General features: G+C 28.8%; 1 protein-coding gene across 1 annotated transcript; it reads left to right on the forward strand.

Annotated features, from left to right (window-relative positions):
- Positions 1-8961: 8961 nt before the first annotated feature.
- LOC129980646 (putative sodium-dependent multivitamin transporter) lies at positions 8962-22522 on the forward strand. Its single transcript, XM_056091026.1, has 9 exons — positions 8962-9303; positions 10198-10263; positions 10355-10474; positions 12253-12407; positions 13847-13987; positions 15816-15948; positions 17673-17877; positions 20506-20660; positions 22298-22522. Exons 1-9 carry the CDS (start codon positions 8962-8964, stop codon positions 22520-22522), a joined length of 1542 nt encoding a protein of 513 aa, XP_055947001.1.
- Positions 22523-24234: the final 1712 nt, after the last annotated feature.

Genomic DNA, 24234 nt, shown 5'->3' on the forward strand with positions numbered 1-24234 from the left:
ATGGAGTCAATAAATGTATATATTTTTAGTTGTTTGCTTCAAATTATTACTGTGATTTTGTGTGAGTTGATTTAATTAGGGTAACGCATGGGTACTGTTGGGAACCAGACGGTATCTAATATTTTAGTTGTCCAGTTAGCTGCAGTTTAATTTTTAAAATTTTTTTTAAATTTTTTTAATTACTAATTTTTTTTTAAGAATTAGTTTTTAAAGAAAAATAAAGATACACCGGTTGATACATTTCAGTCTAATTTAATACCTACATTTGGTGCTGAAACCGGGGAAGGTCCCGATTTTGCGATATCGTGTTTCTGCAAGAAGACGTCTGAGCGCATCACATATGGAAGAAGGCCATAGAGATGGACTTAAATCAGAGACGCGACGGGAAAATAAGATCCTGTCAACTGCGATTTAATGGTCGATAGGTAACCCATCGGATCTCTCTGGTCAACCTCCTCGAGGTTGGATGGGGAAGATGCTGGGAACGAGATTATTTATAATATTTTAGTTGCCAGCACCTGTTTAAAATTAGTTTGTTTTAAAGAAAAATAAGGAGATGTTGGTTCATACCTTTCAGTCTAATTTAATATTTACAAATCAATATTTAATGTCAAAAGCCGGGACAGACCTGTTAACATCCGAGTTGGTGATATCGTGCTCCTGCAAGAAGACGTCTGGCAACGACACATGTGGAAGAAGGCCAGAGTAATGGACATACATCAGGGACCGCGATGGGAAAATAAGATCCCGTGAACCGAAAGTTTGTGGTAGTAGCTTCGTGAGCCAATTAACAGCCTCCTGACCGGGATAATCACTTTTGTATAGTGGTTATGTTGTGCGGCTACGGGCTCTAACATCGCGTGGTCGGTCATGAGGAATGCAATCTCCACATTGGTGACCTTGCCCATGCAACCTTCGTGCAGCTGTCATTGCGCCATCTACCCGCAACAATAAGCAACCAGTGCAAGTTGACAAACTCACTTGATGCAATAAAAAGTTGTCAGACTCACTTGATCCAGGGGGATCACTTTTGTCTAGTGGTTATGTTACGCGGCTACGGACTTTAACGTCGCGGGTTCTGTCCCCGACAATGCAATCTCCACAAGTTAATGGTCGAAAGGTTTCCCCCTCGAGGTTGACCAGGGTGGAGAGGATGCTGGGATTATAAAACTTACTTACATGTTGCCTTTTGGATGGTAGAAGTCAATCTAGTACCATCACTTTTGATCTTGTTAACAATTTAAAACTTCCTCGAAACAAAAAGCCTTGGAATGTAAATTTGTAGGTATTAAATTAAAAGGTATCAATCGAAATCTCTTTATTTTTCTCAAATAGCTAATTTTTAAACAGGTGCTGCTAACTTAGCAACTGAAATATTAGATATAGTCTCTTTCCCAACAGGTTCAATGATTAGAATGAATTTAAAACTTTTAAAATACCATGGACGAAATTTGCATCACAAACAGATACTTAAAATCTCGTTTCCAAGAAAATCATAAATACCAAAATATGCACTGAAGAGATTTCAATGAAACTAAAAGCTATCTACATACGGCTACTCACTTGGCAGTCAAAGGCTGCTAGTAATTTTTCCATTTTTTTTGTTATGACATAATTTTTTTAGTTAAATTTATTTCTTCTAATGTTTTAACTACAGTATGAAAAAAATTAATTTTTCACAGATTAAAAAAACATGGGTATGAAATTTAATGTTTTCCATTTCGAAACAATTATAATTAAAAATAAATTTCAGAAGTGGGATATAATGAAAATAATTTTCATAGCAAACTCTTTATTTAATTATTTTTTTAATTTGATGCAAATTAATCAACGGAAACATTTCATATACTCGATTTTATATTATATATGTACGGTCAAAGCCTGAAGTACGGCCAGTTCGCGAATTGGCTAGCCAATTCGCGAACTGGCCAAGAGGTTTGGCCAAAGTCCGAAATACTTGCAATTAATATTGTATATTCTACTTTGGCTGGCCCTTTCGCGAAGTGGCCGGGAATTCTTGGCCAAAGCCCGAAGTGATAATCTATACTTATAAATAAAGCTCAATGTGTGTGTGTTGGCGCTCTACAGTCCAAACCGTTTGACACACAGTTATCAAATTTGGCATATATATACCTAGGAGGTTGGGAATGTGCACCGTGGAGTGATTATTTAAAATTTTTAATTAGAATTTTAAATACTTAAAAATTTAGCGTAATTTCGGCGTTTTGTCACTATAACCAGAAGATATTACAGCACAAAATCGATTTTTTGCATCAAATTAAAGAGAAAAAAATTATCTTTTTAATGATACCACTGTTTGAATTTATAAATTATGTTTAGATTTTTAACGAATTTGTAAAGATATATTTTAACCATATTTTTCAATAATATATTTCGCTCAATATAAAAATAAAATTTAATCTGCACGAGCACGTCAAATTAAAAAAAATATATAGCTTTTATGAACGTGTTGCCATCACATTAACAGAAGCTCAAATTAAAAAATAAATCAACTGTTATTGCAAATTTAATAAATAAAATTTTAATTTTCGGCAGCTGTCTGTATAAAATGAAAAAAAAAAAAAATTAAGATATTTTCTGAAAAGTAAAAGGAGGAAAAGTTTTCTATGAGCTTTGACAATACCTATATTATTAATTCAATAAAACAATTTAATTTAAAGCAAACATAGTTTAATATACTTAGGATAATCATTCTAATCAACGACCATAAGTTAATTTGGAGCATACATTTGCTAACAAAATGGTCTAAAGGAACTAAATAATTATATTTAATATAACTTTAGTCAATAAATGCTCCGATGAATCAGGAATTTTAAATTTTTACATAGATCCTCTGCCCTTTGAATCATATTTAGCAAAATATTCTTGAGACACCAATATTTTAAATGAAAATTGTTGAACTCCAATCAACTAAATCAATCACTAAAACTGACTGATTTATGAAATTTCAATATCACTCTTCTATAAAAACTGGCGATTTTAGACTACTTCACCGACTGTCTCGATGAAGATACGCGAATCTTCAGCCAGGGTTTCTCGACAGTGATTGGCTTGTGATTATAAAAATGTTGATTGTTCTAAAACTGATGCATGAAAACTTCATAACTCGGACAGATTCATCGCAGAAGATAGGGACGTTTATTTATTTATTTAAAAGTTGAAGTGTCAAGAGTATTTCGCAGAATATGATTCCTTGGGACCAAAGGACTGTGTAAAATTTAAAATTCGTAATTTTTTCATAAGTTCCTTTATTTACTGAAATAAAATTAAATATTTTTATTTGCATCATTTAAATCTTTTGAAAGTAAAAAACTGCTGTTGATCCAGATTTTACAGCTGCATTAATTCTTTGCTTCTCTTAGAATATTAATGGAGTATCATTAAAAATGTTTAAAAAATTCAAAATTACAAAAGAAATTAAGAAATAAGCTTCAAACAGAAAGTTTAATAAAGCACAAAAGTAGGCTTAACGTTTGGCAGATCGGTAATTATCCTTATTTGCTTTGAAATATTGATGTTCATATCTTTCAAAATATTTATATTACGAAAATGGTCTTTGTATTATCTTGAAACACAAAAAATTGCCCTTGCAATGAAATTAATTTCCTTTCTGCGTGGGTTTCCTTTTAATTTTATTAATATTTTTTAAAAATTCAATTAAATGTACAACCTGTTTTGAATTGTTATGATGAAATTCAAATTCATTTATTAAAACATTCAATCGCTTGTTTTTACAAATCATTTGCTTCATAGCAGAATTTTTACTTCAATTTTTAATTCGCAGTAAGCTGATTAAATTAAATTCATATATGAAATAACAAAGTGAATTTTAAAAAATGCATTCGAAAGTGAATTCCAAATGCTTAACCAAAAGCGGTTAATATATTACAATGAACAATATCTAAAGCTTTAATATAAACCTGCTTATTAATCTCATAATAAAACTTAGAATTATTTTCGCAATGAATACAATTAGTATCAATGCTGTTAAAAATCAAAATATCTAAAGCATGAAATTTCCTACAATTATAAAACACGGGAATTACAAAAAGTTCAATGGGAATTACAAAAAGTTCAATGGGAATTACAGTATTTAAAAAGAAGAAAAATTATGTTACTATTATACTAAAGATGAGCTATGATAATTGAGTCGATGAAGTTCTAAGACTATGCAATTCCAAATTTCAACCAACATTTATCAAGCAATAAATAAATTTAATACAAATTTAAAATCTAAATAAAGAAATAGTGTTTAAAGATACAATGCTAATACTTCGATTATATAACAAGTTAAAGCAAAAATTTGCTTTGAAATCCTGATAAAGTACACTTTTAAATATCAGCCTCCTTTTTTTAAATATGTGATTATAAGATGTATTAAAAAATCAAATGGCATTAAAATTGTGAAAATTTTCTAATCATTATAATTTGGAATAAATTTTAATGAATGTTCATATTTAAAAAAAATTCTCGCGACACTCAAAATCTCAAATATTAAAATATCGCAAAATTAATTTTCATTCTATAATATGTTATGAAATTATTAACAAAAAATCTTCAAAATTTAATTATGTTTTAAAGGCTTAGAATCTAACTAAAATTTCTAAAACAAAAATATCATAGCCGTTTAGTAGCTGCACCATAGAGCATATACTTCAAGATATATTTTTGTTGTTGTTGCACTTGCCATGGACAAGCCCGCTGATTTCGAATTCAGCGATTTTAAGCCAGGAGAGAGCGTGTTTTGTTTTAGATAGCGCCAACTAGGACCAAGAGTACGATTTTGCTACTCACGCATTATATTCGCTTGCACAGCCTCTTTTTACAGGGAGGCACATTCACACATCTCACAGATAGAACAGGTGAAGAACAACCATCCCCGAACCGGGACTTGAACCCAGTACGCCAAGACAACGGAGAAGACGCGCTACCCCTATGCCAGGATGCCGGCAGATAAACTTTTAATAGAATTAAGAACTGACCTTCTTTGGCAACCAATATACTCATCAAAATGTTGACTCTCTTCCAGGTCCATGCATAAAATATATAATAAATTCATTAATTAGTTGAGAATCTGTTTATATACGACTATTATTCAATCAGTGAAAATTAATGTAATTAAAACGATGAAACTACTAAATAAGGTAATTATTATTATTACAGATGGAATATAATAAAAGTATCATTTTCATTAAAAAGTTCACCTTTAGTGTATAATTCTTTAGAGTAAAAGCAGAGTATTATAATATAATATTACATGAAGAACATAAAGAAACATTAGAAAATAGGAAACATTTTTCAAAATCAGATATTATTTCACTGATTCAGGTAATCATTTTTATTTTCTCGTGTACAAGGTAACTAAAGAGAAAGAATGGTTGGTAATCGATAAAAAATCCGAATTCGAAATTTTGATGAATTTTGACGTTGATGAATTTCCAACCTCTCTGAATTCGATGAACACATTTTTAGCATTACGTGTTTGTCTATCTGTCTGCGAACACGATAATTCAAAAAGTCTTTTAACTAGATGAATGAAATTTGGAATACAGATTTTATATCACATCTGTAAATTGCTGTCAAATTTGAACGAAATCTATTCGGAGGGAGTCTAATATGTCCAGTTATGCAAGTAGAAGAGAATACAAAAATACAAAACGTAACAGCGAGGTAAATAAAAGTCGGTTCATAAATTTAACTTCTAAAATTCGGATTTTTTTTTTCAATTTTATATCAAATCTATCAGAAAATTGACCATCTGTCAGTCGGTACTTTCGCAAGCATGTAAATACAATAATTCAAACACGTATAAAATTTGATATGTAATCTATTGAATGCAATTGTACCTCCATGCCAAATTTTGGATTTAATCGGTTGGGAAAATGGCGTCCAAAATACAAATTCAATTTTCGGGTACTTGTGTATTATTTACAAGACATAGATTGATGATCAAAAGACTCACTAAAGATCACACGATAAATTCAATAAAAATGCTAGATTCGTGCCAAAAATTTACAATTCTTCGCCAATGCCATGGAAGGTATCATAGCTTTACCCAAAGTGCACAGTTTTATGTCTAAGACAGAGATACCATTTTTGCTAGAGAGAATGCGAGAAAGTTTTGGCAAGAACACTCCTGCGGTTATTTACTTCAAAATAGACGGATATGAAAAGAATGAAGGTTCTTGTAATATTCGGGGAAATGCTCATTAAATGATTTTGACCTGCAAATCAACAGAAGAAAGAGACCTTTGTTTGTTCTTTCCATCACCAAAAATAAGTGTGACAATTATACCTTCGTAAGAGTTGATTCTGGAGAATATTTACTCTGAATTTACGTCATTTGACTCTTGAATTTTCGTGAAGGATCAAAATAACCACTATTTACATTTCCTTCCCTTTTGCTTTTCGTTTAATATAATGTGAAGCCGCTCAACCAATAAATGTACTTTATAGAGGAAACAAATTATGTAACGAGTTCGAATTCGTATTCGAAACGAAATTAAAAGTTTCAGTTTCGAAAATAGAAGCTCCCATTAGTAATTTAGATACAATATTGACGGTAGATTTTGAATCAAAATTTTTTTAAAAGCGATGTAAAATTTCCAAGTTTAAAATCTGAAAAGAAATAAGACAAATATTTCAACGAAACAAACAAAACTAAAATCATGAATTGGATATCTATTTTTGAAGTGATTTATTTTCAATTTCAGCAAGTTTAAAACCGAAATGTAAGACAAAAAGTGGAAGCATTCTCTCTTTGAATTTCTCTCATATATATATATCCCATAATTCTAATAGCCTCTTTCACAGGCTATATTTTTTTCCACAGAGCCAAAACTCTGTGTCTGCAAATTCCATTCTGAAACCTTATAAGTTCAAAATGCTTTCCCTCGGTCTATTTTCTTGTTTTCTGCCTTCCTACTTTGTGCTCGTCATAGTTTTGAGGAAAAAAAACCCCTGATAACAGCTAAAAAAAGTTATCTATTTTCTAACTATCAAAAAGAGTAAAGAGTATTAAGGAACTATATAAATATATATGAAGTTTTCTTCGTTAACTTCGTAGAAGATTATTTCATAAAGATTTTGAGCCTTTTTGCATTGGCTACTGGGTTCCAAATTTTATACAAATTTATAGTTGCAAATTGGGCTGATAATCTGCGCATTAAATTTCGCTCATTTAGTTTATTGCTTTTTTTGAGTTAGTATGCATTCAAAGAGACAGATAGGCAGCAATTCTTCTATTTAAGTGATCTTAATCTAAAATTAGAAAATTTTGCACACTAAATTTACTGATATTAAACACAATGAATTTTCCGGTTAACCAACTGGTCGCCAAAGGCGGCTAATCTAAATATAAAAATAGGAAACCCGTATTGTTCATTGCTGAGACAGATATATCCCCATTACTTACATCTATTAAGTATTTTGTTGATCTTTTACCAATAAGAAGCGAGCAAATTTAATTTAAAAAAATTTAAAAGCGGTGAATTCTTTATATAACAGATTAATTGGAACGAAAGAGAATTTGTTGAATCATGAATAGTGTTGTTTTCTTAAAACTTTGTTGAAAATATTTTAATATTGCATTTTTGTAAAATTAATTATTGCATTACATATGGGATGTTGGACAAATAATTACAGTTTATTCAATTCCCTACACAGAATACATATACACTTTATAGAATGGAAAGACATTCTTACAAATCTAAATTTATTTATACGGTTATGATGTAGAATACAAAATGATGAAATGAATATAATAAAAAGAATTTTAATGATAATAATTTATAAGTAAGTTATAGTAATAAAAAAAGTAATCAGAAAATGAGAAAATTACTTAGAGAAGAAATAGACGAATAACATAGCAATGACAATAAAAACGACAATATAATAAAATTAGAACTGACAATATACATATTTCAGTTTTGAAGTGATTATTTAATTAATGTTCAAAATTAAGATTTTATCTTTTCTAGTCACTGAACAAAATTAATGCAAAAATTCAAATAAAACAAACTGATTAAAAATTAACGGGGATTAAAGAAGTAATTTAGAAAGCAATTTTATAATATTAAGTGGCGTGGCCTCTTAGGCACGCCACTTATCAAAAGGCAATTCATCTAAGATAATATTTTGCTTAAGTAAGTCTTTCTCTTCATTCTATAATTGAAATTCCTTTCTTAAAAACCAGCAAAAATCCCTATTCTTCTTTATCTGAACCAAATTTTGTCTGCAATTTTCCTGCTGTATGCTCTTTTAGTTTTTCGTAAACGAATTACAGAGAATGTATTTTATAATCGTCGAAAATTTCGACCCAAATATTTTGATTGGAATTCTATCCAGTTTTCCAAATTCTCTCTGAATTCGAAAGTTTCATTTTTTGCATTGTGCTTATCTGTCTGTGACAAAGATAATTAAAAGACATTTTGAGATTGACGGATGAAATTTGGTATAATGTTTTTTTTTCATAGAATTTTCTGATTTCTATCAAATTTTGAATGCAATCCATTTAGAGAAAGCCTATTTGCCAAATCCTTGTGTCAGTATAAATTGTCGATTCGCACGAGGATCTAAAGCGAGAAAAAAGTGAACTCCATTTTCACAACATTTATTCCATAAAAAGAAGTAAGATGCCATAAAAAAAATACCATCTTCCAATCTACATATTTATATCTCAAAACATCAACATAGAACTTCCGCTCACCATAAATAATCATTTATAATCTATTAGTCTGTCTCCTTTTTCTCTGTCTGAGTTGTAACTGTACATAAATTGCTAATTGCACATAATTGCAAACGTAAAGGAACAACCTCGGTTTGAATATGCTGATGGGCATAAATGTTTTTTCTAGAAAAACGGTCTCGGCATACTTTCTACCATTTTCCAATGATCTGAAATTACACGCATTACTTCTGTGCTTTTTTTTAAATAGTACAATGGCTTCTATAGTGAATCTCGGTATTTTGGATTATATTGTGATCGGTATGATGCTTTTGATATCTGTTAGCACAGGAATTGTGTTCCGATTCACAGGAAATCGTCAGAAAACTACACACGAGTATCTAATGGCCGAGAAATCATCCCCCATGCTACCAGTTATAATGTCCATTTCTGTCTCGCTTACCTCTGGTGTTCTTATGGTCGGCGTCCCAGCCGAGATTTACCGTTATGGTTCACAATATATAATTATTGGACTGGCAGTAGGTATAGGAATGCTTGTATCTTCATATATCTTCTTGCCGGTATACTTCCAGTGCAATGTAACGAGCATCTATGAAGTAAGTAAATAAAATTATATCTTATAAATATTTATAAAAATCGCTTGTGTCGGGTTGAATACGTTGCCTCAATTAACAATGTATTGCTGCTTAGGTAATTTTTGCTAAAGTAGTATTTTTGGCTGAGGTAATTTTGGCTAAAGTAGTATTTTTGGCTGAGGTAATTTTGGCTAAAGTAGTATTTTTGGCTGAGGTAATTTTGGCTAAAGTAGTATTGTTGGTAAGGTAATTTTTGCTAAAGAAGTATTGTTGCTTAGGTAATTTTTGCTAAAGGAGTATTTTTGCTTAGGTAATTTTTGCTCAAGTTGTATTGTTGGTAAGGTAATTTTTGCTAAAGAAGTATTGTTGCTTAGGTAATTTTTGCTAAAGGAGTATTTTTGCTTAGGTAATTTTTGCTCAAGTTGTATTGTTGCTAAGGTAATTTTTTCTAAAGTATTTTTTTGTTCAGGTATTTTTTTTGCTAAAGTAGTATTTTTGCTTCATACTATTTGCAAAAAAATTCAAATACATATTTATATATATATATATGAAACGGTTTTTACATTGTCAGAGGCAATCCAGTTAAAATAAGGAATGAATAATGAAAGTGACTTTTTTAAGAAAAGTGTGTTGATTTTGAAACATATGATATATTGCTCATAGTGCTTTAAATAATATATTAATGCATTATAAGTTTAAGAATATACGTATTTCAATAAATTATATGAAAATTGATATGCTTATTAATATCCCTATTATTACAAGATAATGTGTAATATCTTTGCGATGTTGTTCAATATAATGAATGCCGTATAATATCAGAATACTTTTGGACATAATTATCATTTAGTGATAAATTGCAAACCTGCAAATTTATTTATATTTAACATAACATTGCATTTTTTTTTCTTTCAGTTTCTTGAAATGAGGTTTGGTAAATGCACAAAATACACAGTTTCCGCTTTATTCATCATTCAAATGGTATGTATGCATTATAAGATTCTTTTTTTACTTTCCTAAATCAATTATATAACTGAGAAGAGTTGAAATGCTTTTCTCCAATTTCTTTTAGGTACTCTACATGTCTTCAGTTCTATATGCTTCCGTACTGGCTTTGACTGCCGTTACTGACGTATCTACAGAAATAATCATTATTGTGTGTGGACTGACCTGTACCTTTTATTGCGTTCTGGTGATTGAAATTTTCTATTATATATTTATTTTAACATCATAATACTTTTAGGTTATCATACTATTTGAAAAATGCGAGATACTCGGTGTAAAAATCATTGAAAACTTGTAGCAGGGCAAATTGTTGAAGTAGAGGCATCGGATTTAGTACATAGTTATTTCTTAAGTACTTGATAATTTCTTAAAAAATGTTTCCAAAAATTAAATTAGATTTTAATTTATGAAAAATTAATTAAAATGTTAACTTTTTCCCTCTATATAAAGCGTATTATTACATGAAAAAAATTAAAAAAAATACTTAAAATTGAAAAAAAAAAGTTTTTCAGATTTATTATTTTTTTCCGTGCAATTTCAGCCATTACACAATAAAATTTCAAAGTTTATTATGCTATGGCTAATACAATTTTTTTTTGCAAAATTCAATTACTACTGAAATGCTCGGTTACCTATTTAATCATTTAGTAGCTTTCTTCGTATAGATTCAAAATAAAAAGAAATTATAAATTTCTATTTCCAAAAAATATCAATTTTCAAGATTTATAACGTTTACTTAAATCTAATAAAATTATCAGACATTTTGTATTATTAAGATAAAATTTTATTATTTTGAAATATTGGCTAGTAGTATTCTAAAGATGCTGACGACAAAATAACAAGAGCTTTCAACATGGTAACAGCATCATGCTATAATTGGTTTTAAATAAAAAACTCGCATTTTTTTAGATGCCCTTTCTAATAAAAAGGTTTGTATTCCTGGCATTTCTAATTTAACGATCAATATGGGCAAAATATACTATATAATTAGTACATAAAAGTTATTATGTTTTATTTATATAGAGGTTTGAAATACCCTTTACTTTTTCGAATACGTAGTAAAGAGAAAGTATAGTAATAAAAAAAATTCGAGCGCGATATTTTGAATGAATATTCGCGTTTTAGACCTTCCTGGGTTAGAAAGACGCATTTTTGGAAAATGTCCGTTTGTCTGTCTGTCTGGGACAAAGAAAACCCAAAACCGCTCTGAGATAGACGGATGAAATTTGATATACATTTACGCCAAATTTGCAGATTTTCATCAAATATAAGCAAAATCTGTTCAGAAGAAGTCCGTCTGTCGGACTGTTCGAATAATATATTGTAACACTATAATTACAAAACGAAGAAAGCTAGATAGATGAGATTCGGTACACAGATTTAACATCTATAGTGTAGACACCTGTCGAATTTTGAGCTAAATCCATTGGCGGGTTGACTGTCTATCGGTCTGTACTTTCAAAAACATGTTAACGCGATAATTAAAAAAACGCAATGGCTTAAATATATCAGATTAGGTATTTTGAGACTAAAAGTGCAATATTGTGTCAAATCTTTGTTTCATTCTATTAAGAAAAACGTGTCTAAAGCATAAATTCGATTTTTGGATATTATTACCGCATGCCAGGGATTAATTGCCAAAACATGATGACGATTAAATTCTGCTTAATAAATTACTCACAGAGATAACTGTTTTTTATATTGCTGATTAGCTTAATAGCAATTAAATAATGCATATTGCTGATTAGTTTAATAGCAACGAAAAAATTTATATCAACCTGAAGCATTTTTGAATTATAATATTTACAGACAGACAGGCAGATATAATTCTAGAAATGTGTGTTTCGGATTAAAGTAAGTTTGAAATAAGATTTACTAACCCCTCTAACGTGAATTTTTTGACATTCTTATTTAAACATACGAAAAAGTAAAAAATTAAATCAAATGTACATTTTCTATTTACAGGGTGGTTTAAAAGCTGTCTTGTGGTCTGATCTCTTTCAAGGGATTCTGATGTTCGTCTCCATAATCATAATATATACTTTCGGGATGACCGAAGTTGGGGGAATAGGAGAAGTGATCAGACGGGCTGAAACTGGAGATAGGATTAAATTGTTTGAGTAAATATGACAGCTTTAATTATTTTACAGTTTTAAATGTAGCAAATGATACTGGAACGCTTCTTTACAAAATTTAATACATTTTAATGATGGAAATTGTAAAATAAATCATAAATATTTCATAAGGATAGCTCTACTAACATTCATTCTAATAAGGGTATTAATTCTGATTATAAATTAATACAGTAAATATGGTATAAGCTATTTGATTAGTAGAGTAAATTTGATATAAAACATTTTATTATTAAAGAAAATTTGATTTTTAGAGTAACCTTGATATACACTATTTGATTATTAAAAGAAATTTGATAGAAACCATTTGATTATTAAAGGAAATTCGATATAAACCATTTGATTATTAAAGGAAATTTGATATAACTGTTTGTTAGTGGAGTAAATTTGATATAAATTATTTGATTATTAAAGGAAATTTAATATAACGAATTTGATTATTAGAGTAAATTTGATATAACTGTTTGTTTTTAGAGCAAATTTCATATAAATTATTTGATTAGTAAAGGAAATTTAATATAATGCATTTCATTATTAAAGTAAATTTGATATAAACTGTTTGATTTTTAGAGTAAATTTGATATAAATTATTTGATTATTAGAATAAACTTGATATTCTTTACAATCAAAATGTAAATTAATTGATTTCGATTAAGTTTTTCTACAATGATACTACATTAATTCCAAGGTAATGGTGCAATAATAAAAATTCAATGTATCAAAAGAATTCAAATTAAGAAAATTAGTTTGAGACTAAAACAAAAACGATAATTTTTTAAACTAAAAAATGGAATATGGATATATTTTAATATTTAATGGAATGGTTATATAAGTTACTCACAATGGCTTTATAAGTTACTCACAAATAAACAATAAGGCCTTTTAATGAACTTGCAATAATGATTTTAGTTAAAAAATTAATGATTTTAAAAAATATGCAATATATACATCATTAACATTTTACAATTATATGCCATGCAACAATTATATAATAAAACTTTTGAATAAACATTATAGCTGATATTTAAAGTGTCAGAAGCTTGTTTTTAATAAAGTGAGTGGTTTCGAATGTTTTATTTGATTTTAAAACATTAAAGAATAGTTAAGTCCTAAATGAATTAAATGCTTCAAAAAATTATTCTCTTACAATTACTAAAAACACAAAACGTTGACATATTTTTCCTTTGCTGAAGTAATTCAGAAATAAAAATATATTTAACTTTTGAATAATTTTTTAGAAAAAGTAAATTTGAATTATAAATGAAATTTTGATACGATGCTAACAAGAAATTCCAATGATCGAAAAAAACTCTTCAAAAAACGAAGAATTCATATAACACTTGCAGCATTTTACTTAAGTAATAATTTTAATGATGTAATTATAATAAATAAATAATTCTATCGATATACTTTGAGTTTTATTTCAGTACAACATTTGATTTTACGGCAAGATATACTTTCTGGAATGTTATAGCGAGAGGACTCAGCATTGGAATCGGCGTCTATGGGACAAGCCAAATTGAAGTTCAAAGAGCTCTCAGTATGAGCAAATGTCAAAAAGCTCAGTCGTAGGTGATACCATTTTCTGCTATTTAAATTTTGATAATTTTTGGTTTTGTTTGCAGTCTTAATGAAATAAATGGAATCAAAAGATTTTATTCAAGAGTAACAAATTACTAGACAGAATACGACTTTACATTTAAAATCAGCGGATATAAAAAAGTGGGTCATCAAAATTTCGGAACGAGTTTTGCTGCAAATGATTTCAATACAAATATCATGAAAGCTTTTTTTTATGTTTTATAAAATTGTTATATTCAATTCCAAATGATAAACTTTCTAAACTTAGTTTAAATAAATAAATAAAAAACGATGTTTGTCCGATGTTTCGATGTTTGTTCGATGCTCTTTCGATGTTTGTTCATTTTAGTAAAATTAAAAGAAAATTATCTCTAGACGACTGAAACATTTCTGCAACATGTATTTTTAATTAGCTGCTCTTTTCCATGTGTCGTTAATTTTACATTCCGATGAGTCTGAAAGGCTTTCCAGATCATTTCCATTTCCTCTCCTTGGAATAAAGATTTATTTATTTTTTTATTTTGGTGAATATTTCATAACAAAAGGAAAAAAATCAAAACCAAAGAAGTGTATTAAACTAGAAATTAAAGAGCCAAACAAAAAGCAATTTATAATTAACCATCTCTACGAATAACTAAGGAGAACTTATGCATGATTATGTGTGATGGTGCTCTTGACATAGGATAGCAAAATTGGCCCGGATATGCTTTGGAGGATATAAATGATAAACTACAGGTAGATAGCGAAGGTCCAGCGTTTTAAGTTAAGTTAAGCCTATTTTCACGCTCGGTTAAAACTTCTATTTAAATCGAATGAATTTTTTTGAAATTTTGATTATAATTTTATTAATTAAAAATTAAGCAGAATTTTGGAGTTTTCCCCCTACAATAATCTTTTAAAATATTACTACCAAAATTTATTTCATGATTTTAAAATAAAAAAAATGTATTTTTAATGATGCCAATGACTTGAAAGTGCAGTTTCTGCTTGAATTAAAAATTTTTAAAAATAATTTTTATGTAATTTTTAATAAGACTTTTAATTGCTGCACTGAAATTCAAATCATTCTTATTTTCTCGACTATATAATAGTTTAATTTGTTTCATTGTTAAAAGCAAAATATTCTGCTTATTATCTATGTAGTTTGCACAGGGAATTAGAAAGCGTTGTAACAGTATAGAGCAAATAAGAATATAAGTGTGAACTAACCATAGACACTTAAATAACACTAGGATTTATGTGAACCATGCGAAAGGTTAATGTTTACAATAAATAGAATAGGTTTAAGGCTTTAAATATAGCATTTTTTAGAAGAATAATGAAAATAAATTCATGTAAAAGATACTTAATAAAACTTCTTTATTATTTGTGCACAAGCATAATGAAAAATTTCATATTGATAAATGAACCATTTTTGTTTAATCTTGCATGGAAGTGTGAAAATGTAGTATTGAGAAAAATGACTTTAAAGAAAACGCTTCTGATTGGAAAGTCAACAGTGACGTTTGCGTTTTTTACTATATCTTTTAAACTAATTAACGCGCACACATGTGCAATACCAAAAAATGTTCAGAAGAGTTTCAGCTATCACATGAAATCATTAGAAAATTAGAAAAATTAAAGATTTAAAGGTCCTATAACCCCTTAAAAAGAGTTTTTTTTCCTTTCTGTATCAGAAATATAAACATGAAAACTTGTAATTTGTATTAAACAGAAAAGAAGGAATGAACTTTGTGATGATTACTGTTATTTAGATTCCGCAATTATAAAAGAAAATTTAGAGAGCTAAAACCTTACAATACATTTATCCTATAGAGCCTTAAGATGGAGTGTTATTCCAGTGATCCTTCTGTTTGTAACTTGTAGTTTTTTGGGAGTACTCTTATATTCCGTTTTCTACAAGTGTGACCCGGTTTCAGTGGAACCTGGGTTAACGAAACATGATCAAGTAAGTGAATGAATTATTTGAAATTCCAGACATTTCTATTTTTTAAAAAAATACATGTTTAGACATTAAATCTTTTAAATATGCAGTGAAACCTGATTAAATAATTTTGTTGAAACACTCTTTGTAAATAACAAAATATAGGAAAAACGGCTCATTTTTATTAGCTTATAGCGAAATATGTAAAGAGAAAGTATGGCAATCGACAAAAAATTTGTCCTTAAAAATTTTAACAAATTTCTATGTTTAAGAACCCCCCCCCCCAGGTTCGAAAAACAAATTTCTGCGTTATGTCTGTATTTCCTTCTGTGAAAACGATAAGTGAAATATGTTTTGAACAAACAAATTATGAAATTTGATGTATAGTTTTGTATCATACTGTTTGTAGATTTGTAAATTTCTACCAAGTTTTCTATTTGATTTTGTCATTCACTTCAAAATTCTTTCACAAGTTCATCTCTCTCTTTTAAATGCAAGTAAAGAAAAAGCTATAAAATGTAGAGTTCGATTAATAAATTATAAATTAAAAAAAATAAACACAAAATTTCAACATCTAAAATGCAAATTTTCATTAATTTTTTAAACAATTCCATGAACGGGTTGATCCTCTGTCGGTTTGCACAATAAAATGCATTTAAACACAACAACTCAAAGATGCAAAGTTTTAGATAAATGATATTTAGCGTACAATTTTTTCATTCGAATTATAATTTTGTGTTATATTTTCGTTTCAAAAAATCGGTAAAAAAAAGGTATTCAAAATGCATACTCAATTTTTTTAAATACACCTTGAGTGCTCAAAGTGCTCATGTAACTTTGAACATACATAGCTTTCACTACATTAACCCTTTAAAGGGCCATTTTTTTCTAGTCATATTATGGTAAAATATTTTTAGGCTTGAAATTAGAATAAGGAAAGGGGTTCATTTAATTTATTAGACAAATTTAATTTGATTAATTAATTTGCAAAATTGTACTTAATTAATAATTAAGTACTATTAATAATAAGTAATCTTACTTATTATTAATAATTGTACTTATTAATAATAAGTAAGATGTGTACTTAATTAATAATTAAGTACAAATCAAGACAGATCATTTTGTGTGAGATAAAGAACTGAAGCATCAACGTTTCTGTTTTTCTAAAAAAAATTGTCAGAACTTATGCCAACCTATATAATTTCATACAAAGATTGATAAATTAGGTGGGAAGCATACTTCCCACGGCCCTAGAAAGGGTTAACATTTTTATTTAAGAGTATACAAGAAAGTTAAGGAGGGCAAGGGGGAAGACCCTCGATGGTTTTATATGTATCAATAAATTACAAAAATATTATCGTAATACTATTGCTCAGATATGACTACTAATATTATAAACATGGGCGACGAAATTCTAAAAAAAAGTTTCATTGCATTTTTCTATTTTTATTATTGTGCAGATAGTTGCTTGAAAAGTCGATAACGAAAAATCTAACTTTTTAGATAAATGAAATTTAGCATACAATCCTTCATTAAGATTATAGTTCTATGGCATAATTTGGTTTCAAACAGTAAAAGAAAGTCTAAAATGCTACATTTATAATATCAATAAAAAATATATCAATATTTATAAAGTAGAATATTATGAAAATATTAGAGTAATACTATCGTTCGGATATGATTGGTAGTATTGAGTACATGGATGATAAAATTTTAAAAACGGGTTTCATTATGTTTTTGCTTTTCAGCTAGTTCCTTACTTTATTGTTACAAGGATGCACGGCATTCCTGGTCTAGTTGGTTTGAGCTTCGCTGGAGTTTTCAGTGGTTCTCTTAGCAGCATTTCTTCTGCACTCAACTCTTTGTCCACAGTGACTGTTGTCGATTTCTTGCAACCTGTCTGTCCTTTTGATCTAAGCGATTCCAAGCTAGTGTTCATTGCTAAAGGGTTGTGTGAGTACATTTTACTTAGTATATAACAGGTTTTATAATCAATGACAACTTAAGTGGTAGCATGTGAGATCAAGCACTTCCGATGACTATATCAGGATAGGTAATATTGATCGATGATGGCTTATTAGTAATGTCATATTTTTAATTGAGCCATTTATTTACCATATAAATTTAAAAATTCCCATTTTCTTAAAAAGTAATAAAATTATTTGATAAATTATCAAATTAAATAATAATTTTTAATATTATGTAAACAATAATCCATTAGTTGATTTTGCCGTAACTTAAGGTCTTCAAAATTTGACATGAAATAATCAAGAACTGCATTTATCAAAAACACCAAAAGAAATATATAACATGTCTCTCATAATATGTATCATTACTTATAATGACGAAAAAAAAAATGTTGAGATCTAAAAAAATATAATAAATGCATGATCATACTAGATATCTTGAATTCTAAATAAGATTCTCGATTCCTGAATTCTAACATTAATACAGGAAAATAGATCATTACTATTATTTCCCAATCAACGTAACTTTTTGTTTAGAAACAGTAATTTGAGACACATATCTTAGGAATAACTTCAAATTGGATCAAGTTAACAATTCAAAATAAGGAAGTTGCGATCGATGAAGTCTAGAAGAAAAGAAAATTGCTTACTTGTATTTAGAGAAAAGAAAATTGTATACTTATCCTCAGAGGCAGCTTATTAGTTTTGTTCCGGGAAGGGAACAGACAATGGAAGAACAATCATTTTCTTCTTCGGAAACATGGGTAAGGCTACGGGATCAGAGATATGGACATCTTTTTATCATTAGTACAGTTTCAGACACGGAGCAAGAACTTCAAGCAGGGCTCAGCCATAAGTGGGTCTCGGTCCTCCTTCAATCAAAAATAGAGTCTCAGAATCAGAATAATTCGGAAAGACATTTTTCATACAAGATAAATCTCAGGAATTGAATTACTGACAGTCAAGCACTGGATTTTGGAATCAAAAATTGGCTTTTTTGCGTTATTTGTACTTCTGCGCTGACCATGGAAAGGGCACATGTGACTCTCACGACAAGCCAAATCTTTCTTCCTTTTCCAGATTCTTCATCCTTTTATTCTGTTTTCTCTTCGATGGTCGAGAAATATTTATAACTTCCTTTCGGACTTTCTACCAGAAGAGAAGAAAACTTTCTTCCAGATGCACCTGTCCTCGAAAAACACATAGCTTCTAGGATAATCATCTATAGTTCAATGTTCCCGCCGAAGTATATATCATTAAGAAGTCTCGTACCATATTTAAAAGAGAAATATACTTAGATACTGTACAATAATTAAAAATTTAAAGTCCCTCAGAAAATTCCAAGTGATGCATCCAGTGAAAATTGGTTACCGCTCAGTAACAGACACAAACTACTAACATGAAGAGAAAACAGAAAAAGAAAATGTATGTAATGTTACAAATTATATATATATGTTTAATGCTTTGTCCATGTTATCTTGTGAATAGGTTACTAGAGTAATTTTGTTTGTTTTTAACTGGCTTGGACTATGTTGCTAGAAATGAAAACAATTTAGGAAGACGAACAACTTCTGCGTTCAAAGTTTTTCGATAATTGCAATAACTCAGAAGTTAGAGGCTAAAAAAATGATTTTCAAACCCTAATTTTGACTGTTTTTCCCTTGTGAATTTGTCTTTGCTCTTATATTCTTTTTTTTATGGTTCGTCTTATCTTGAAAAAGAATGGCCCTCATATTTAAACGATTATCTTTTAACATTAATCGCTGTTCATTAACTATAGATATATAGCGCTTTGTAAAAGGAATGATTTCGGAAACCACGTTAATGTTGTTGCAACGTAATTTTCCTGTTTCACAGTCGAAATATTTTATATAATTGAGATTAGGTTATAGATTAATGAAAGAAAATTTTGAAATATCAGAAGTTACTTCCAATATATTGAGATTTGCTTATATGGAATAAAAAAGATTTGTGTGTGTGTGCGTGCGTGCATGTGTGCGCGAGTGAGTGGGTGAGAGAGTGTGAGTAAACATATTTTAACAGCGCTTGGCCGAAAAGATGAAACTTTTGGAGTTATAGCTTCGATTTATTTTAGCACGGGAGCCATATTATTAGCCACCGAGAAAAAGCTATAAGAGATGCGTCAGTCTACATCGCGATATAAAAGCAAAATGGCTAAACTTTTCATATTAAATTCTGAATTGGATTTCTTTGCCACGTGTCTATTAGCTATCTTTGAAAGATAAGTGCAAGTGTTAGAAATTTCTATCTCTTCTCTCGGGGCTTTGGAACTGATAATATATATATATATATATATATATATATATATATATATATATATATATATATATATATATATATATATATATATATATATATCATCAGTTCATAGAGAGTATGTTTAAAATAATGAAAGGAAAATTAGGAATTGGATCAGGAGATAAGAAAATATTTTAGAATGAAGTTAATATGAGCTAATTTAATATACATATATATAAATATATGTTTCATATTTTATACATAATATTTTATAAATTATTATAAAATATTCCATTATATATTATTGCAATATATCAAAATTTGCACCTAACTTTGACTTCCGATTTCTTTACAGCTTTGTTTTATGGCATTCTCTGCATTTGTGTATGCTTCCTCATATCTCAGTTCCAAAGCATTCTCCAAATTACGCACATATTCTTAAGTGTGGTGGAAGGTCCAACTGTTGCCATCTTCCTCATTGGAGTCCTCACAAGAAAGGCTACAGATAAAGTGATAGCTAATTTTCTTTGACTTTAATTATTAGGATAGAACATAAAATAAAGCAATGTGTTTAAAACATATAATGGCCAGTTTTTAGGACAAAACTGAAAAAATATTCCGTTCCACTTTGCAATAGCAAATTTAAATTACGATGAAAGTTTAAATATGTTTATGTTATGAAATCGAATGGAAAGTATTTAGGTAATTTTCGAGTTATAAGAGTATTTGTTTTAATTATAGAAAAATGAAAATGAAAAAAAAAATTCAAAAATAATGAATTATATGAAAATAATTATTGGTCTAATTTCTCTACTCTTTCTTAAATTATTTTCATTTCTATTTGTTTTGAGAAATAATTTAAAAAGAAACATGATTATACAAGAAACAACATTGATGTTTTATAATTTTTAAAATCTTTTATTGGTGGAATTTTTGTCTGAACCGGAAACAGCATTCAGTATAAAAATATACCTTTTATTTTGACATCGAAATCAGAGGTAAATAATCTTTTCACAATCTCTAGAAATAAGCCATTTTCTTCTTTTTTTTTATAGACGTTAGTCTATTTTCGGCCTTTTCATACTTTTAAATAACAATCAATCCATTCATAAATGCTATGATTCGAATAAAAGTCACGTACTCAAATGTCTCAAGAATTCAACGTATTTTCACATGAATCATAATGACAAAAAAATTCCAAAATAAAAGATGTCTCCTAATTAGACTGCAGAGAAATTAGATCAGTTGAGGATTTAAAGTTGTCATTTTATTTGTCTTAAAAGTTTCTCAAGAATTTTAACAATTAAATTTTTTTGGTATATTTTCAGCGGATTATATTGCTCTAATGAAACTCAAAGCGCTTTTATTGTTCCATTAAATATTTAAAAAGCTGATTTCATGATCGTGGGACAGTAAAAACGATTATTTTTATGGCCTTACATTTATTCAGATTATTATGTACATATAGCTTGCTAATGGAGCCATTAGAAAATTTACCAACTACTATATTTTGAAATTTTACACTGTTTTTTATGATATTTAAATTTCAGCTTCTTAACCTCATGTAAACTGTTCAGATAATAAATCGAATCTTTCTTGTTTAGTTTTGGATGGAAAAATAGCACACCATGTAATACCTGGTGAATCTATAAAAAATATATGAATGTCATTGCAGCAATGACATTTTTTATTGAAAATTATAAAAAATAATGTTATAAAATTTATCAAAATTCAGAGAAAGGCTGCATTACGACCAACTTGTTATCTTAAAAAAATAATGGTGTAAGATTTTTAATTTTATAATGGTGTTAACCATTTTTATGCATTAATAATTTGGAAGTTATCGTTGAAAATCATTAAATTTACACTTTATTTGTTAAATAAAATTGAAAAACGTTCGAATGTTTCAACCATCCAGAGTATATCTGTGATAAATTTGTAATTCTAGGTCAAACAGCATGCACGTCATGTCGAGTATCAATGCATATATACACATTCCAGACGCTTGTTATCAATAGAAATTATGGTTAGGATAAAAGTATAATAATCTAACATTAGATAAAAAGAAGTGTCTTCATTAAAAACATATATGATATTATTTAAATATGTTAATTATCTGTATAGTTATGCTTGGAATTTTTTTCTAGATTATTATGTTTGGACTTATGAGTGGATTTGTATTTTCCCTTTGGATTGGCTTAGGGTCCATTTTTAGTGGGCATAAAACTGAAGCACTGCCTCTAGAATCCGCAAGCTGTTCTAATTATACTAAAGTTACAGATTTCTTCCGAAACTCTACGAATGTTCTACCTACGGAATGTTCTAGCGCTAACATGTGTCCAATGTTACTGACAGATAATTCGATGAGGTAGAATATAAGGATAGTTTTTGTTTCTTTCTTTCTAGTGAAAACTAATTATTTATATCATTAAAAATAAAAATTTATTTTATACTTTAATATTGTTTCTGGAAAATAAATCTTTTGTCACGCATTTAGCTGAAGGTTAGAAAATTCTGGCATTTCATGATGTGTGTGGACTGGCAGGAAATGAAAGAAATGTTTTAACGATTTAGCAATATTTAAATTGTTTTGAATAAACAGTTTGAACTTATAAAATCCAGGAAAGAAAAGAAAATTTTCTATTATTAGCACATTATAGAGAAATTTGATAAAATGCACTAAATCATCGATTAACATTTCAAACTATTTCCCCGAAATCACTGTACAATAGAAATTGCAGAATTTGAATCCTTATTACTCTCTGAAAACATGTATGAAAAAAAATCTAAATTATCTTCATGGAATACACATACACACACATAACAGTAGTTATATATTTAATTTATATACATAAACTAAATATTTGAATTTTTCAAAATATATTATTTCAATCAGCAGTGTATTTGTAATCATCTTATATCCACTGCTTATCGTTCTCGGTCATTATTCTTATTATATTGAATGATCAAAATGTTAGTAACATGATTCGAAGTAGTATTAATCACGTTGAAACTCTATTGGTTTTGATGACTGCAGATATTTTTCTAGATATATATTTTAAAGCCATTTAAGTCTTTAAGAGAAATCATTACCATATCAACAAAATGCTAAAATATTTCCCCATGTCGCATGATAGTATTTTGTAGAAATTAACCGATCTTCTCATTTCGTTTTCTTCAATGCATCACCTGTTAGCTTACCATCTGTATAATACTGAAGATATCTGGACTATCCAGAAAACACCAGGCTATCTTTTCATCAATAAAATGCATCACTTACAGACTGCTATCAGCATTAGAAGGAAATGAAATCTGGACTATTAGACCAGGCAACATTTTTCCACTCTTCAAATCTCCAATACGATTGTTCAATACTTAACAACAACCTCTCCCTTTTTAATTTTGAAACTTAACTAAATTACCTGTTTTTTGTCACCAGCTATTAACCTCTTCAATGTGGTGCTCAAATATGTTTTCTGTATTGAATCTTCATCTTTGGAAACTTATAGCCTACAATGAAGTTGTTCATAGACACGACAATTCCATTCAAAACTGACTTGGAGCTAGAGGATGGTTGGTCATAGATAGATTACTCCAATATGACATAATTTTAACAAAAGAGATTTCAGGTATTGATTCCATATTCATTTTCTGTGCATGGTTCAAGAACAATCGTTTCTTAGTAATTTTTTGTGGTTCCAAAATGAGGCGTTAATCTAAGTGAAATTATTGCAGTAGAAAAATAACACATTTGCTTATATAATAACATGCGATGAATGTAAGACTTCAGTAAAGACAATAATTGGAAAACTGATTTCAAATACACCCCATATTTGACGTTGCAATACCATCTTATTTTTATGAGCCATGCTGTGTACAACGAAAACTATTGTTCATGGAACTGCCTTGTTGTACTATGGCATGTTGATGTACTACAATAAATAAGTACATCACTAAAGTTGTTTCATATACCTTATCTGAAGTATCCTTTTATTTAATTTATTATTAAATCTTCCATTTTAGCGGAGGACATTTGCACTAGCAGCCCATGTTCCACTTAAAAAAAATGACATTTTCTTGTGTA

The sequence above is a fragment of the Argiope bruennichi genome, chromosome 8 (genome assembly GCF_947563725.1).
Source record: "Argiope bruennichi chromosome 8, qqArgBrue1.1, whole genome shotgun sequence".
NCBI lineage: Eukaryota > Metazoa > Arthropoda > Arachnida > Araneae > Araneidae > Argiope > Argiope bruennichi.

Bases quoted from the DNA above. Each gene is read 5' to 3' on its own strand.
- LOC129980646 (XM_056091026.1), top strand. From the start codon at position 8,962: ATGGCTTCTATAGTGAATCTCGGTATTTTGGATTATATTGTGATCGGT. The intron at 12,408-13,846 runs GTAAATATGACA...GTTTTATTTCAG, and splicing joins GATAGGATTAAATTGTTTGA to TACAACATTTGATTTTACGG. The intron at 13,988-15,815 runs GTAGGTGATACC...TTTATCCTATAG, and splicing joins AAATGTCAAAAAGCTCAGTC to AGCCTTAAGATGGAGTGTTA.